The sequence below is a fragment of the Wallemia mellicola genome (genome assembly GCF_000263375.1).
Source record: "Wallemia mellicola CBS 633.66 unplaced genomic scaffold WALSEscaffold_16, whole genome shotgun sequence".
Classification (NCBI taxonomy): Eukaryota; Fungi; Basidiomycota; class Wallemiomycetes; order Wallemiales; family Wallemiaceae; genus Wallemia; species Wallemia mellicola.
Window position 1 is genome coordinate 168,435 of NW_006531973.1, and position 13,791 is coordinate 182,225.

Sequence of the window (13,791 nt, forward strand, 5' to 3'; positions counted from 1 at the left end):
CGCTCTGGGTAGTTCATTGAGGATCTTAGCAGTTTTGCAGCTGTCAGCTTTCCGGCTGATGTTTTTGAGGTATTGGACTTAATGACTGACAATTTCGAAGCTTCGATTTTCAGTGGAGCTGTATAGCGTTCGCGCATTCTGCGTCGCATTGCTGAGTATGAAGTACTAAGTGTGAAGTCAATGTTGGTGTAATGATTACATTTTGTCCTTCCCTCGTTGGCTGTTCTATCAGCTAGTTCGTTACCATAGATGCCCGTATGTCCTGGGATCCAGTTCAATTGGACTATGGTTCCTTCTCTTCCTTTCATTCTTTTGATCCTTTCGATTTTGTCAAGTACTTGTTTTATCAAGTATTGTCCTGTCTTTGTCGTTTGTAACTGAACGATCGCCGACAAGACCGCTAGACTATCGCTATGGATGAAGACAGTATGTGGGGTTGGAATGTGTGGGGGTATGAACTCACGTTCTACTTGCATTAATGCTAGATAGACTCTTACTAACTCGGCTTCGTATATTGTAAACAGGCTGTCAGTGCCTTTACCCATGAAAATTTTGAAATGACGTAATTATTGTGCAAGCCATGTTAGGGGTATATGCTTGCATGCTACAAACAACATCACAAGCATTAATGGGGTAGCGGTAACCTCGATCGTTGCCATCGATCGGCCCCCGGTTCGACTCCGGGTTAATGCAATAACTACCATCGAAAGATGGATTAACATTTTTGCTTCGTATTATGCATATGGCTCTTTTCTTACCTTTTTACGTAAAGGTTATTGGTATCACGCTTTTTCTTCACCTTTTGCTATCATGGTCTTTAAAGTTAGTGATAAAGCTCTCATATTTATTTGTTTGAAATATTACATTAAGGTAAGACTTGAAGAAAGTCTTCATTGAATTTCTTATCTGATAGTCTTTCTACTACAGAATTCCGCGCTCTTTGTCTCATTTCAAGGTCCTTGTTTGAGTCCAAACTGAATATTTCATCAATACGTTGAGCAAAATCCTTAACATCACGTCCATGATATCCTAAAATTATCAGGAAATAAATTAAAGTCGAACTATCAGACATACCTGTTCTCTCTCCATTGTAATCTACAATTATGTCAAGTAAAGGACCAGCAGATGCGTGTGCGAGTGGTATTAAGCCAGCAGCCTATTGATTTAGTTGATTAAAGAATATAAATAGCTCGACCTACCATATATTCAACAACATTAATGCCAAAATGTTCATCTATCATTGTGTTGATACCGATACTTGCAGTTGATAGATTATAAAGCAGATCATCGAAAGATGCATTAACAATGAATTGTACGTTAGACTAAAAAGAGTTAGATATTATTTAGTTTTGTGATTTGTTGGCTTACTTCCACACCCAATGATTTAGCTAACGCTTTCAGTGTCTCTACTCTCTTTAAATCATCTTGATTACGTGCACTTCCTAAGAGAATGAGCTTTGCATTCTTGTGGACACTATTTGATTCTTGAAGTTCTTTCAATGCTTCAATTTGAGTTGCATGTGCCTTCTCTGGTCTGTATGTTTTGTCAGCTGAAGATTCAAAATATTCTTAATACATACCTAAATTGTGCAACGCAAAGAATAGTTTTCTGTCTGCCACCTAAAGGAAACTCCCTCAATGCGACTGTGTCACAAGGCGGATAGACAATCTTGACATCTCGTTTGATCAGTTTACGCAAATGGTTCGCTGTCCAACTCGAATTTGCCATGTTGACATCGCAAACTTTCAAACAGGATGTGTATGCGCGAATAAGAGCTTTATAGTAGCTAAAGTTGGTCAGATTTAGATGAATTATGTGGATGGAAGACACACAAAAGCTTGCCCCTGCTGAGTAACTTCGACGAAGCTATTGCTTGCGAGTTCGTAACGTTTTCATAACGATGTTCGACTCTCGATACCATATCTGTACTATAAGCATTGTAAGAATTGGATTAAGAAATAAGGAAAGAAAGACAGACGATATTGTAGGATAATGCGTGTAGGCGATTATACGGGTGTTCCAATTGATTAATCTTACTATTGGATAAGTGAACGCGTATCCCATCGTATCTGCCATTCTGATAAGTCTTATCAATTGATATTAAACAACGAACCTATGAATACTGCGGATCCATTGCAACGATACATAGCTTCTAATATGAGTAATATACTACCAATTGCTTGTCCTAGTAAAGTGAAATACGGCCAAGATTTATCGTCAACTAATGAACGACAACGAAGTCTGATGAATTCTATGGTATTTTTATTAAGTTCGATGGACATTTTATTCTAATATGATCATATAAGTTTGTATCTATCGTGTAGTTCAAATGACGCCTACTTTCACATTAGACAACAGTGTTTCCTTTGATTCACTATCGCCAGTGTAAATAAATATACGGGCGGATGGTTGAGATTGCTGTATACCATATATTGCTGTCCATAGAACTCTCTCACCACCACCACCTGCATTACTAGATTGATGCAATCAGCGAGCGTATATATAATGAGAAATAACAAACCAATAGGGGTGAAAGAACGCTATACTATTCTTAGTTGACTTTGGTTTATTTCTAATAAAAATAACGCATATAATCAAACTAATAATTATCGTTATCGCCAGCATTACCTTGGACGATAACTCTCAAGATGTCTAATCGTAGGGATGTAGGCAAATTAGCCGTAGATTGTGAGTAAATTATGTTATGAATTCAAGTCACACTAACAGTCAAAAGTAATGGCATTCGCTGCTGGACAAGTAAGATTGATAGCTTTATAGATTAACAAACTGACGATAATCAGGCGGTGATATTCTACACACTTAGAGTTAGTTTATTTGCATCATTTTATACTTCTAACGTTTATATAGTACATTCTCAATTCAAACGATCCATTGAAATCTAAACGTCAAGGTACTAAGAGCAAATCAGCACAAATTTTAGATAGACTGGGTAGAAATGATATTACATTAAACGAATATGAAGGTTCGTTAATATCCTCCTCATAAATTACCCCCACTTATCGCGAGATAGAGATAATCGCATGCGAGATTGTCCTACCAGAAGAAATCAACACTACATTTGAGGATATAGGTGGATTACAACACATAGTATCAAACCTGAAAGAGAACGTTATCTATCCGCTCAAATTACCGAGCTTGTTTTCTGGTTCTCAGAATCTTCTCAGTCCACCAAAGGGTGTGCTACTCTACGGTCCACCAGGATGTGGTAAAACAATGTTGGCGAAGGCATTAGCGAAAGAGTCTAACGCCACTTTCATCAATATGCACGTGTCAACATTAACAGACAAGTGGTTCGGAGAGTCAAACAAGTTGGTTGCTGGTTTGTTCTCACTTGCGAAGAAATGTCAACCTTCAATCATTTTCATTGATGAAATTGACAGTTTCCTCCGCGAGCGTGGAAGAGGTGACCATGAAGTGACGAATATGATGAAAGCTGAATTTATGACGTGAGTTATGAGTTATATTGTGATATAACTAACTAAACTACGTTTATTAGTTTCTGGGATGGTCTCTCAAGTGAATCTAATGATAGAATTCTTGTTCTTGGCGCAACTAATCGTCCAAATGACATTGATCAGGCTATCCTAAGACGGATGCCAAAGCGTTATCCAGTTAAAGTACCAAATGATGAACAGAGGAAGAATATTTTAAATTTGGTAGGTTAACAAACATAAGCATGTTTTTTATTAACAAGGTACAAGATTCTCAGAGACACGACATTAGCTCAGAATTTCGATGTCAACCAGCTCGTTGATATAACAAATGGCTTAACTGGATCTGACTTACACGAGTTATGCAGGAATGCGGCTATGATACCAATGAGAGAGCTAATGAGAAAGCATGATCCAAGCACATTAGAACATGATATTAGCGTGAGTAATACTATTATTCAATGGCACCACTAAAATACTCCTAATAGAAAATCAAACCACGTCCATTGACGATAACGGACTTCATGACAGCTTCAAACGAAGATGAGGATGATATGCCAACATATGATCCAACTATAGATGGTAAAATACGACAAATAAGGGATAATTTAGGTGGATTAGATTAAAAGCACACAAAAGAAAAGATTTGTAGTAATATCTGCATGAATGTACACCCAAATAAGAATAAATGTCGCTTAACGGTTTGACTTGGCAACACGTTCGAGTTCATCCTTCTTCTTGATGGCGTATGAGTTTGATGAACCCTTTGAAGCGTTGATGAGCTCGTCAGCAAGACATTCAGAGACAGACTTGACGTTACGGAAAGCTGATTCACGAACACCGACGGTGAGCAAAGCAACAGCTTGGTTGACACGACGGAGTGGGGAGACATCAACAGCTTGACGACGAACGGTACCTTGGGAACCGATTCTGGTTGAGTCTTCACGTGGACCAGTGTTGACAACAGCGTCAACGATGACTTGCAATGGGTTTTGGTCGGTAAGCAAGTGAATGATTTCACAAGCGTGTTGGACGATACGGACAGCCAATTGCTTCTTACCGTTGTTACGGCCGTTCATCATCATTGAGTTGACAAGACGCTCAACGATTGGCATTTGTGCCTTTCTGAATTGCTTAACGGCGTAACGACCAGCGGTGTGTGGGAGGTAGACTGGGTGACGGACTTGAATGTAGTCAGTAAGTGAGATGTCCTTGACTTCGACGCTATAAAATGTTAGATAAATTTTCTAAGAAGAAAGAAGACGGACTCTTGGGCGTCCCACTTGCCGAAAAGCTTGACACCGGCAAGACCACCTTCTGGTGGAGCAGTAGCAGTGATCTGAGTCTTTGTTAGACGTGTATTTGAGTGAATTATTCTACTCACTTCACTTGGGAGAGTCTTGACTGGGGCCATTGCTACAATCTATAGGGGCGCAAGGCATTCGTTAGAATTGTATGCGGACTCCCGTAATGAATACATACTCAGGTGTACGCTAAAAACGTTAATTTGTTATTTTGGTATCTGGATCAAACTCACAGTCCTCGCTGAAGAAGGCTCAATAAAATTTCAAACTGAAAAGACTCTTAAAAAATTAATAATAAATGTAGAAAAATGTAAAATAAAAGGTTTATATATTAATGTGAATATCGTAATATTCCCCTCTGTCTGTTTTCCAAAGTACCGCAATCCTTAGAGTAAAGAAGATGTCGACTAATATGGAGGTTGATATGGGGGTTGATATGGTGGCTGGAAGGACTGTTGTGCAGGTATAGGATTGAATGACTTTCTGTCTGCTTCCCAGCCTGGTTGAGATGTTAGATACGATGATCTCACTTGGGAATCTACATACTACAGATATTACAGTGCCATATATGATCTGAACCAAAGGGAATTATTGGTAGAAAGCAGAATTCAAACCATCTCCTGGACTGTCAGAGGTGTGAGAATGGTTACTATCAGGAATGTCGATATACAGACTTTAAATGGTGCAAGTGCACCGTTATTACAGTGGGGACATAACAATGGCTGAGATGGTTGCTGTCCGTCTGGTTTGAGTTTCACGGGGCAACCAACTAAATTCTACGGTACATAGGTATGATTAACTACTGTAATAAAAACTCACAAGTAAAGCATAATGGTATAAAGTCCATATTAAAGTTTAATATAACACACTGATGGTTTAATAACAAGCCAATTTATCACGCTAAACACTTTACTGAATATTTTGTATGAGGTACACGAGGCTTAATTCATACTTAAGCAGAGATCAAACGACGTTGAGCAGCGACTTGACGCTTGTTACCGAGGATCTTCTTTGGTGCGTTAACATCGACGTCCTTGTTACGTGCGACTTGTTCTTCTGGAGCAGCCAAGGTAATTTCAATGTGGCAAGGGTTACCTTGGTATGGGTTGATACGACCGTGTGCACGGTAAGTACGACGACGGGTTTTCTAAGGAAATTCGTTAAGGGATAAAATTTTCGACCGGAACAAAAAACTCACTGGTGCTTGTTGGACGACGATGTGCTTGATCAAAAGATCGTCAGTGTCAAGTGACTTTGCGTCAGCGTTGGCTTCAGCGTTCTTGAGTAATCTAAGAAGGAAACCAATTGACTTGACTGGCCAACGACCTGGATAATTTGTTAGCGACATGAATATTAGTATAATGGTGATTTTATTACCTTGTGTAGTGCCGTGGTTCTTTGCTTGAGCAGCTCTACCAACACCACCGTTGAAGCGACGGAATGGAATAACGTCCTTGTGCTCTTGGACATCACCGAGGTACTTGTAAGCCTTTGAAAGCTTCAAGCCAGTGATCGCAGCAGCAACTTCACGGGTGTTCTTGAAGTGCGTACGGAGGTGTTGTCCACGAGCCTTAGCGGTCTTCTCTGGATTTTCAGCGTTGTGAGCGTATCTCTATTGAACTGTTAGTTTATTTGCTATTTTATTAATTTATGACTTCCGACCATGGCACCCTGTTGACTGTCGAGCTGAAAAGCTTCTCTCTCCTGAGCCTTAACCAAGTTTCAAATTTGAACTAAAAATGATAAATTAAATATTTATTTAGCGCTTTAAATAATTAATCCTTTTGACTTTTATTATACACTTTATTATACAGCTTTCTTCATTTACTAATGCGACATATCCTCATATCTATCCACACTATCATCTACAGATATATTCTGAATATTGTATTTAAATATATAAAACTATACAAGACGTTGATTAGTTTGCTGCTATCGTTGGCGCTTGCACCGTACTTGCTGCTACACTACCCCCTGATCCTGTCTCATTCGTCAGATTACTCAGTTTTCCACCCGCTGGTCTTTCTTCCAACTGATCGTACACCAAAACAAATTCGCGCTTTATCTTCTCCCAACTCTTAGGGTCGAAGAATATATAGCTACCTCGTTCAAGCATTGGTGTCTTTTGCACTGGTTCAGATCCCGTTTCTTTCGTCAACCAGAGTCCTAAATCCTTGTGATATCTCCAATTTCTGTTGAACCTGTTATTTTATGTAAGTATACTCTCGCAAATTTAGTAAATAAACACCAACAATTCAATTGCTGCGACCTGTTGCATGACATCTTTTGTGTGGGTGTAGAAAATGTAAAAGAGGGTCTCGTCGTGGAATTCTGCAACCTTTGTGAACGCTGGTGGTGGTGGCTGTACGTTATAGCAAGCTGGTAACGTAAATTCGGGTTCTAGGGTTGCTGCATCCCTGGCGTTGTTATCTGAGAATGGTGACACGAATGTTGAATTGAGCATACTAGAAACTTTATTAGAAAATCCACTTGGAATAGGTAAAACTCACGTCGGAGAGCTCAAATCGAGTCCAAGATTAGTCAAATCAGATCCCAATGCCAACATGCCCATATCAGAAGAGGACATCCTTATTATGTTCAACAAACCGAGCAATCCAAACCTATCTGCAGGTGAGATTAGCACCTGTTGAGCAGGGGTCTGTGCCATGGTCATATTCTGTTGCTGTTGCTGCTGTGGGTTTGCATTTTGAGCAGCCGCGAGTTCAAACATGTAATTCTGAGTGAAATAATGAGTAAAAAGAATGCAAATTAAAGAATAACGTACCCTTTTATCCCTCTGTGAAGCAGAAGGCGCAGGCGTCCTTGAACTATTGGATGGGAAGTATGGTTGTCGTATAGAATCGCCAGATTTTGACTGAACACCATTCAAAGCAGACTGATCTGATGAAAGAGCAGGAAAATCATCCTGATTAAGTGTTGCAGGTGCTGAAGCCTGAGAGTATTGATTTTGCTGCTGTGATTGCTGAGTTGGTGCACCCAAAGCAGGGAAATCGTTAGGATCCAATCTCGGCTCTGACTGATTCGGTATTACGCCTACGTTTAGTAGCTGTGACTGGTTATTACTGCTATTAGTTATTGGGTGAGGTTGTGCAGCTGTCACTGGAGAAGGACCTGGATAAGGAAAGGAGGTCTGCCTACTATTTGAGCCTGGCTGTAGGCTGGGCTGACTAAAACTCTGCCTTTGCTGCTGCTGTTGCTGTTGGATAGGCGCGAAACCTCTCAAGACGTGTGGCGCTGCCAAATAAGGTGCATAGGGCGGTCTGAAAGCTAGATTAGGTGGGTTCATAGATTGTGGCCTCTGAGGTTGTTGCCCTGCGTCTAAATTAATTAATTTTTGAAAAATATCTTCTTTTATAGTAACATACTCATCGTTCTTCTGAAAGAGTACTATCACTTAATGACAGAAAGCTATACAAAAGAGGAACTGAATACTATTTTCAAGCAATTCAAGTCAGACAAGTCTAACAAAGTCTGCTTTGACTGCCCTGCAAAAAATCCAACTTGGGCCTCTGCGACCTATGGTATTTACATTTGCTTAGACTGCAGTTCAATACATAGGAATATGGGCGTACACTTATCTTTCGTTAGATCAATTAACTTGGACAGCTGGAACACTAACCAGTTGCGTACGATGAGATGTGGAGGCAATCAATCTGCTAAGGACTTCTTCAATAAGCATTCTTCCGGCCATTTACTCAGCAACTCTGACGTTAAAGCAAAGTACAACTCCGACGTAGCAAAGTTATATAGGGAAGAGCTCGCTAAGAGGGTACAAAAGGACCAGTCTGAGTGCGTAACTACTAAGCGCAGCATCTTATCTAACCACCTTCACAGCTTGCCAGGTAAAATATACGTTCCTGGCTCTCAATCAGCTCCTATTGATGATACCAAAGCCGAGGATGGTGACGACTTTTTCGCTAACTGGGATAAGCCTTCTTCTCCCGCTACCGCACCACCAGCTGAGCCAATTGCACCACCTGTAATAGGAATGACTACCTCACAATTAAGTACACCTTCTGTGCCTTCAGAGAGCACCTCACCTGCTCCTCAGTCACCTGCTCCTTCTGCCACACCTGCTGCTGCTGCACCTAGAACGATCTCTTCAGCCTCACTCAGACAATCCTCAAGCTCAAGTCGTCCATCTAAGCCTTCTTCAAAGTTAGGTGCCTCCAAGTTCGGTGTAAAGAAGGCTGCAACGCCATTCAACTATGATGAAGCTGAAAAGAAGGCACAGTTAGAGGTAGAAAGATTAAAGACGTTGGAATTAGAAGCTCAAAAGCGTGCAGAGGAGGAGAGAGCCAAACAAGCAGCCGAGGCGGAAGCTAACGCTGCTGCCGCTGCAATTGCTGCCCAGAATGCCGAGAAAGCTCGCAGGGAAGCCAAAGCCGCTAATGCTCCAGTCGAGAAACTAGAACCACGAATGGCCAAACTTGGTTTCGGACAAACTGTATCCTTTGGGGCAAACAAATCAGCAGCAACAGCAGCACCAACGTGAGTGTTTTCTAATATACACGATAGTTGTCTAATTAGTTATAGAAGTAGCTACGCTGCCCAAGTTGATGATGCACCTACAACTGCTAGAGAAAAATTCGGCGGTCAAAAAGGTTTGTTAGTCATTTGATAATGATATAGACTAAAATCCATTTAGCAATTTCGTCAGATATGTACTTTGAACGCGGAAATTACGACGCAGATGAAAGAGATGCTGCTCAAAGTAGACTTAAAGAATTCAACGGCCAATCGGCAATCTCGTCGGATGCTTACTTCGGCAGAGAACGAAATTCGTTGGATGAAGATGAAGATGCAGATGAAGGATTAATGGGTAATGGTGATACAATTCAGCAACTTGAGAACACAGCAAGAGACTGGGCTCAAAGAGTTGCAGCTAACCCTGACGTCCAACAATTAGGTGAGGGTATCCGCGCCGGTGCATTGAAAGTAAGTTAAAATTTGAAACTTAAAACTATTATTGATTACAAAAAAATCAGTTATCAGATTATCTCGCTCAATGGTCTACAGATCAGCATTAAAAGTTAATATAATTTAGTCTGTTTTTCAATTTGTAATTCGTTCATACCATATAACATTCCAAATGTATTTGACGTATTCAGGGTAGACTGGAACGTCTATGAAAGGCGAACAAGGTTCTTCAGTTGATTCAACTAGAAATGATAAGTTTGACAGACTACGGCCTATACAAATTGATAACGTTGGTATGTATCAATTAGGAAGAGGTTAAACGACTGAGACATATCACAGGTACTGTTGCAAGAGATCATCTAGCGTCTGAGAGAACATGGTTAACTTATGTTCAAACGTCCTTAGCTATTGCTTCTATTGGAGTTGGTGGGTTGAGAGAATGACGCGAATGTAGTCTGACGATGACCGATACGACAGCAATCACACAATTGTTCGCTATCAAACCAATAGACGCAAAAGATGAAGCTAATCCATTCGAAGCTGAACTTGACCAAGCTCCTTTACAAACCAGAACAAATCAATCGCGGACGGAATCAACAAGATTCAACAATCCTCGTAATTTCTCTCGACCTATGGGAACAATGTTGATTATATTCGGAATCATTGTTTTACTACACGGCAAGTCTGATTATATTCTGTTAAATTTTTCCCTTATCTTACATTAACAGGCATGTTGAGATTTGTACAAATACAGACCGCTCTATTAGATGGTAAATTTCCATTATTATCTAGAATTACATTATTTACATCAACCGTTATACTTGCTCTATTCTTCATCACTTGCTTTGTACTCATCTTGATAAGCCAATAGATCTTAATTTTAGGATGAATATACGCCTCATAAAACCAGATAGGAAAGTAGAAATTGGTGATAACATATCTCTAGCTGTTATAGCTCACGCATATAAACCACTAGGTGGATCTAGTAATGACTTCCCACTAAAAATGATGTCAAGGTGGTTCAAGCAGGTCGGTTTCTTCGTTATTTTATACGATAGAAAATCTACAAGCTGGACAGGCGATATTGAAGTTGAAGAATATACCTCAATACTCAAAGAAGTTGTTTCAACGCAGTTATCTCAATATAGTTTATCTAAGGTGATAATTGGTGTATGTACTTTTGAGAGAACTACATAAATACTCATTAATTCTACAGGGATATAGCGCTGGATCGCTAATAGCATCTAGAGTACGTGAATTAGATTGGTTGGATTGCGAAGTGAGATATTTGCTATTATCACATCCTTTATCAGTTTCATGGGCTCTAAATCTATTTAGAGGTACACAAATAGATAATACCCTCCATGATAACTTAAAGACACACAAACATCTCGCAATATGGGGTACAAATGATCAATTTACAGGTGTCGAACGATATAGACAATGGAGTGACAATCTCAAGAGAGGATACCCAAATACATGGTCATATATAGAGATAAAGGGGGCAGATCATTTCGGGAAATCATTCGTTGATGTCTACAATGGCTTGATTGAATGGATTACAAGTTGAAAAAAAGAAGTTATGCAAGATATATCTATATTAAGCACCATGCATTTTGATAGTTGCCTTTGGTACACCCTAGATAGCTTTATTAGTAAGCGTATGCCGATTCAATATTGACTCACCTCTGTTATAAGAAATTCTTGGATCTTGAAACGTTGATCACCTTGAAGCTGGATAACTTGACCAAGTTCCTCATCATCAACAATAGTACCATTGCATGCGAACTCCTTTTTGAAAGCTTTTAATATCTTCTTGAGGTCGTATTCTGTTATTCTGATTAGAGTTGATAATTTAAAGAGAACTATCGCACCTTTTGGAATACCTTGGAGTGTAGTGAGAGTCTTACGACCATTTCTTTGTTGAATTCTAATGTGGATGTAGTTTTGTTGGTTACCGACGTTTTTGGCTGATTCGCTGCCACCACCAAAGTCTTCATCGACGGCGAATGGGTCTATTTGGGCTGTTAATAGGTTGTATACGCTGTTATATCAGACGAATTACCATCCTTTGAGAAATTTTGAATTGTTGCCATATTCTGTCTTGAGCGTTTTCCTTAGCTGAGATTCTGGATTGAGAGTGGGATAAACCAGTGTGAAAAATGACATTTTAATATCTAATTGAATTTTATATAATACTCTATTCGTCTCATATACACCGATATATGGATACGTTTCCCTTTCTTTCTGAGTGTTCTCACTGGCTGTCAGTTTGAGAGATACCTACTAGAGTATATTTATAGATATATACCATTATATGCACTATTGTATTCATTTTATTCCTACTATCTTTCTATCTTTCACGACCATGAGCAGCTTCGCAGAATCTCTAAATAACCGGGAGAAGATGCTGCTCTGTCAGTTCATAAATGAGCACAACTTTAATTATACGAGTGTAGCTAGATCACTCTCTAATCATTCGCTACTCGTCGACAAACCGGCTGGATACTTTACAGCAGAAGTTGGTAGAGCATATACTTAAATACAACGCTAACGTTGGTATAGAATTGTGAAAGCGCTTATAGAGATCTAAGTCAGGGATTAGATACAGATCAGTGGGTTAATACTTTGATAACCAACATATCTGATAGTCTTCTTAGAAATAGCAACAAAAATGCAAGTAATCCGCACGGTAGGTTTATTATATCTACATATCACATCTCTATAACTGCACTATAGCTCGGCCGCAACTCATTTTAGCTAAAAGGTACTTTAAATTGCATGTTGAGGAGATCAAGAAGTCTATCTTTGAACAGGAGCGAGAATTTAGAGCGATAGTACAGGATATAAACCAAGCAGAAAAGCGAAATAAGGAAGTAGTCGATCCATCATCATCATCGTCATTGAACGAACCATCCACTTCTGCTACTATCGATTTTAAACCAGCTACACCACAACCAGCTGGTGATATTTCAGTAAAGGAAGCCGAACCAATTCAGCAGGATGTATCATCAAATAAGGAGATAACGCAGAATGAAGAAGTAGAAGTAGCTAAGGAGTCATCGCCTAAAGATACTGAGCCTATGGATACTACTGTGGATGAGCCAGAAAATAAAGAAGCAGATGATAATGAGATAGAACATGAGCCAGAAAACGAGGAATCAAACAAAGAATCAGTTGTGATTGTTAAGGAACCATCTTCCAAGGAGATGGAGGAATTGCAAGGGTCCCCAGTAGAGCCTGAAGAACAACCACAAAAAGAAACATCGCTTGAGGAAGCGATACCTACTGAGATCCCAACAGAGGAGACCAAACAAGAGGAATCATCACCAGCGCCGCTCAAAGAATCACTTTCACCTAACAAGGAATCTATAATTGACACACCAAGGAGCTCTGAAGATATGCAGATAGACCAAAAGCATGAAGAAGTCAAAGAAACACGCAGAACATCAAAAAGAAAGAGTACAGCAGGTGATACTGCTAGCAAAACGCCAGATGATTCTATCAATTTAGGAAACAAACGTAAAAAGTTAACATTAGATGATGGTCAAAAGAAAACGCAAAAAATACTCCTGCTTTGCCTTCAAGAGATTACTGCTCATAAAGCTGGCACTATATTTACACAACCAATACGCAAAAATGAAGCACCTGGTTATTATGACGTTGTTTATTCTCCAACAGACTTGTCAACTATAAAAAAAAAGATACGTGATGGTCAAATAGTAACGATACAACAATTTAGAGCTAATATTCTATTAATGTTTGCAAATAGCATTATGTATAATCCACCTTCAAGCGATATTCATCAGATGGCGCAAGAGGTGAGTGTGTTTGATAGCTATATTAGAATACTAAACGCGTGAGATTTAGATGATGAAGGCAAGTGAGAAACTAATTTCAGAATTTTTATCAAATCAAGACTAATAATTGTAAAATATGCATTGTTTTATTATACCAGATTATGATGTCAAATGGAATGCAGATGGTGTTTATGAAGGGAACAAACGTGTAAGAAAATGATAAACTATAAAGTAGTAATTTTTATTTATTAATAAATATAACAATCCATTTTCGTAAAACGCGTAATGATGAG

General features: G+C 39.3%; 12 protein-coding genes and 1 non-coding gene across 13 annotated transcripts in view; 5 read left to right on the forward strand and 8 right to left on the reverse strand.

Moving 5' to 3' along the window:
- The window catches only part of WALSEDRAFT_33239 (hypothetical protein), a gene marked incomplete at its 3' end in the record, with an annotated part of 925 nt that extends 516 nt beyond the window's left edge, over positions 1 to 409 (reverse strand). Inside the window, exon 1 of the mRNA XM_006959343.1 lies at positions 374 to 409. The remainder of the gene's footprint in view (positions 1 to 373) is intronic.
- On the reverse strand, positions 119 to 489 carry WALSEDRAFT_33240 (hypothetical protein; the record flags this gene model as incomplete). The annotated part of the gene is made up of 1 exon (XM_006959344.1): positions 119 to 489. A coding segment is annotated over exon 1 (330 nt), but the record flags the coding sequence as incomplete, so codon positions are not given.
- A 133-nt stretch (positions 490 to 622) lies between these two features.
- Positions 623 to 693, forward strand: WALSEDRAFT_t64. The gene has a single exon. It is a non-coding gene; the product is annotated as a tRNA-Gly (tRNA).
- Positions 694 to 865: 172 nt separating this feature from the next.
- WALSEDRAFT_20230 (UDP-Glycosyltransferase/glycogen phosphorylase) lies at positions 866 to 2,626 on the reverse strand (the record flags this gene model as incomplete). The annotated part of the gene is made up of 10 exons (XM_006959249.1): positions 866 to 1,029; positions 1,075 to 1,156; positions 1,200 to 1,322; positions 1,369 to 1,534; positions 1,581 to 1,787; positions 1,834 to 1,929; positions 1,980 to 2,070; positions 2,115 to 2,289; positions 2,342 to 2,474; positions 2,523 to 2,626. The coding sequence occupies 10 exons, from the start codon at positions 2,624 to 2,626 to the stop codon at positions 866 to 868; spliced, it is 1,341 nt and encodes a 446-aa protein (XP_006959311.1).
- Positions 2,627 to 2,670: 44 nt separating this feature from the next.
- On the forward strand, positions 2,671 to 4,139 carry WALSEDRAFT_33242 (AAA-domain-containing protein). Its single transcript, XM_006959345.1, has 8 exons — positions 2,671 to 2,689; positions 2,736 to 2,758; positions 2,803 to 2,826; positions 2,870 to 2,984; positions 3,033 to 3,468; positions 3,519 to 3,678; positions 3,724 to 3,894; positions 3,942 to 4,139. The coding sequence occupies exons 2-8, from the start codon at positions 2,738 to 2,740 to the stop codon at positions 4,077 to 4,079; spliced, it is 1,065 nt and encodes a 354-aa protein (XP_006959407.1). The 5' UTR covers positions 2,671 to 2,689; positions 2,736 to 2,737; the 3' UTR covers positions 4,080 to 4,139.
- Positions 4,140 to 4,148: 9 nt separating this feature from the next.
- On the reverse strand, positions 4,149 to 4,867 carry WALSEDRAFT_52070 (40S ribosomal protein S5-1; the record flags this gene model as incomplete). Its single annotated transcript, XM_006959346.1, has 3 exons — positions 4,149 to 4,677; positions 4,722 to 4,770; positions 4,834 to 4,867. The coding sequence occupies 3 exons, from the start codon at positions 4,865 to 4,867 to the stop codon at positions 4,149 to 4,151; spliced, it is 612 nt and encodes a 203-aa protein (XP_006959408.1).
- A 297-nt stretch (positions 4,868 to 5,164) lies between these two features.
- On the reverse strand, positions 5,165 to 5,620 carry WALSEDRAFT_69759 (hypothetical protein; the record flags this gene model as incomplete). The annotated part of the gene is made up of 4 exons (XM_006959347.1): positions 5,577 to 5,620; positions 5,432 to 5,526; positions 5,304 to 5,382; positions 5,165 to 5,256 (listed from the first exon to the last, which is right to left on the reverse strand). Exons 1-4 carry the CDS (start codon positions 5,602 to 5,604, stop codon positions 5,165 to 5,167), a joined length of 294 nt encoding a protein of 97 aa, XP_006959409.1. The 5' UTR covers positions 5,605 to 5,620.
- Positions 5,621 to 5,637: 17 nt separating this feature from the next.
- On the reverse strand, positions 5,638 to 6,369 carry WALSEDRAFT_33244 (hypothetical protein; the record flags this gene model as incomplete). The annotated part of the gene is made up of 3 exons (XM_006959367.1): positions 5,638 to 5,904; positions 5,956 to 6,083; positions 6,135 to 6,369. Coding segments are annotated over 3 exons (558 nt in total), but the record flags the coding sequence as incomplete, so codon positions are not given.
- Positions 6,370 to 6,678: 309 nt separating this feature from the next.
- WALSEDRAFT_20349 (hypothetical protein) lies at positions 6,679 to 7,425 on the reverse strand (the record flags this gene model as incomplete). Its single annotated transcript, XM_006959257.1, has 3 exons — positions 6,679 to 6,958; positions 7,010 to 7,222; positions 7,268 to 7,425. The coding sequence occupies 3 exons, from the start codon at positions 7,423 to 7,425 to the stop codon at positions 6,679 to 6,681; spliced, it is 651 nt and encodes a 216-aa protein (XP_006959319.1).
- Positions 7,426 to 8,175: 750 nt separating this feature from the next.
- On the forward strand, positions 8,176 to 9,725 carry WALSEDRAFT_20327 (ArfGap-domain-containing protein; the record flags this gene model as incomplete). Its single annotated transcript, XM_006959254.1, has 4 exons — positions 8,176 to 8,567; positions 8,613 to 9,269; positions 9,297 to 9,382; positions 9,427 to 9,725. The coding sequence occupies 4 exons, from the start codon at positions 8,176 to 8,178 to the stop codon at positions 9,723 to 9,725; spliced, it is 1,434 nt and encodes a 477-aa protein (XP_006959316.1).
- A 172-nt stretch (positions 9,726 to 9,897) lies between these two features.
- WALSEDRAFT_60892 (eukaryotic translation initiation factor SUI1) lies at positions 9,898 to 12,364 on the reverse strand. The gene is made up of 9 exons (XM_006959348.1): positions 12,339 to 12,364; positions 11,764 to 12,287; positions 11,573 to 11,713; positions 11,385 to 11,527; positions 10,915 to 11,337; positions 10,429 to 10,868; positions 10,176 to 10,378; positions 10,038 to 10,124; positions 9,898 to 9,991 (listed from the first exon to the last, which is right to left on the reverse strand). Exons 2-5 carry the CDS (start codon positions 11,792 to 11,794, stop codon positions 11,299 to 11,301), a joined length of 354 nt encoding a protein of 117 aa, XP_006959410.1. The 5' UTR covers positions 11,795 to 12,287; positions 12,339 to 12,364; the 3' UTR covers positions 9,898 to 9,991; positions 10,038 to 10,124; positions 10,176 to 10,378; positions 10,429 to 10,868; positions 10,915 to 11,298.
- WALSEDRAFT_65292 (hypothetical protein) lies at positions 9,907 to 11,268 on the forward strand (the record flags this gene model as incomplete). Its single annotated transcript, XM_006959349.1, has 5 exons — positions 9,907 to 9,991; positions 10,038 to 10,124; positions 10,176 to 10,313; positions 10,609 to 10,868; positions 10,915 to 11,268. 5 exons carry the CDS (start codon positions 9,907 to 9,909, stop codon positions 11,266 to 11,268), a joined length of 924 nt encoding a protein of 307 aa, XP_006959411.1.
- Positions 12,101 to 13,644, forward strand: WALSEDRAFT_58099 (hypothetical protein). The gene is made up of 4 exons (XM_006959350.1): positions 12,101 to 12,219; positions 12,264 to 12,390; positions 12,438 to 13,519; positions 13,569 to 13,644. The coding sequence occupies exons 1-4, from the start codon at positions 12,106 to 12,108 to the stop codon at positions 13,620 to 13,622; spliced, it is 1,377 nt and encodes a 458-aa protein (XP_006959412.1). The 5' UTR covers positions 12,101 to 12,105; the 3' UTR covers positions 13,623 to 13,644.
- Positions 13,645 to 13,791: the final 147 nt, after the last annotated feature.

Excerpts from the sequence above, each read along its gene's own strand:
- WALSEDRAFT_60892 (XM_006959348.1), bottom strand. The coding sequence starts at position 11,794 with ATGGCAACAATTCAAAATTTCTCAAAGGATG. Across the intron at positions 11,714-11,763 it reads TCAAAATTTCTCAAAGGATG|ACCCATTCGCCGTCGATGAA; the intron begins GTAATTCGTCTG and ends CAGCCCAAATAG. Across the intron at positions 11,528-11,572 it reads ACTCCAAGGTATTCCAAAAG|AATACGACCTCAAGAAGATA; the intron begins GTGCGATAGTTC and ends TCAGAATAACAG.
- WALSEDRAFT_33242 (XM_006959345.1), top strand. The coding sequence starts at position 2,738 with ATGGCATTCGCTGCTGGACAA. Across the intron at positions 2,759-2,802 it reads TGGCATTCGCTGCTGGACAA|GCGGTGATATTCTACACACT; the intron begins GTAAGATTGATA and ends GACGATAATCAG. Across the intron at positions 3,895-3,941 it reads CATTAGAACATGATATTAGC|AAAATCAAACCACGTCCATT; the intron begins GTGAGTAATACT and ends TACTCCTAATAG.
- WALSEDRAFT_58099 (XM_006959350.1), top strand. The coding sequence starts at position 12,106 with ATGCTGCTCTGTCAGTTCATAAATGAGCACAACTTTAATTATACGAGT. Across the intron at positions 12,391-12,437 it reads AAATGCAAGTAATCCGCACG|CTCGGCCGCAACTCATTTTA; the intron begins GTAGGTTTATTA and ends ACTGCACTATAG. Across the intron at positions 13,520-13,568 it reads TTCATCAGATGGCGCAAGAG|ATGATGAAGGCAAGTGAGAA; the intron begins GTGAGTGTGTTT and ends CGTGAGATTTAG.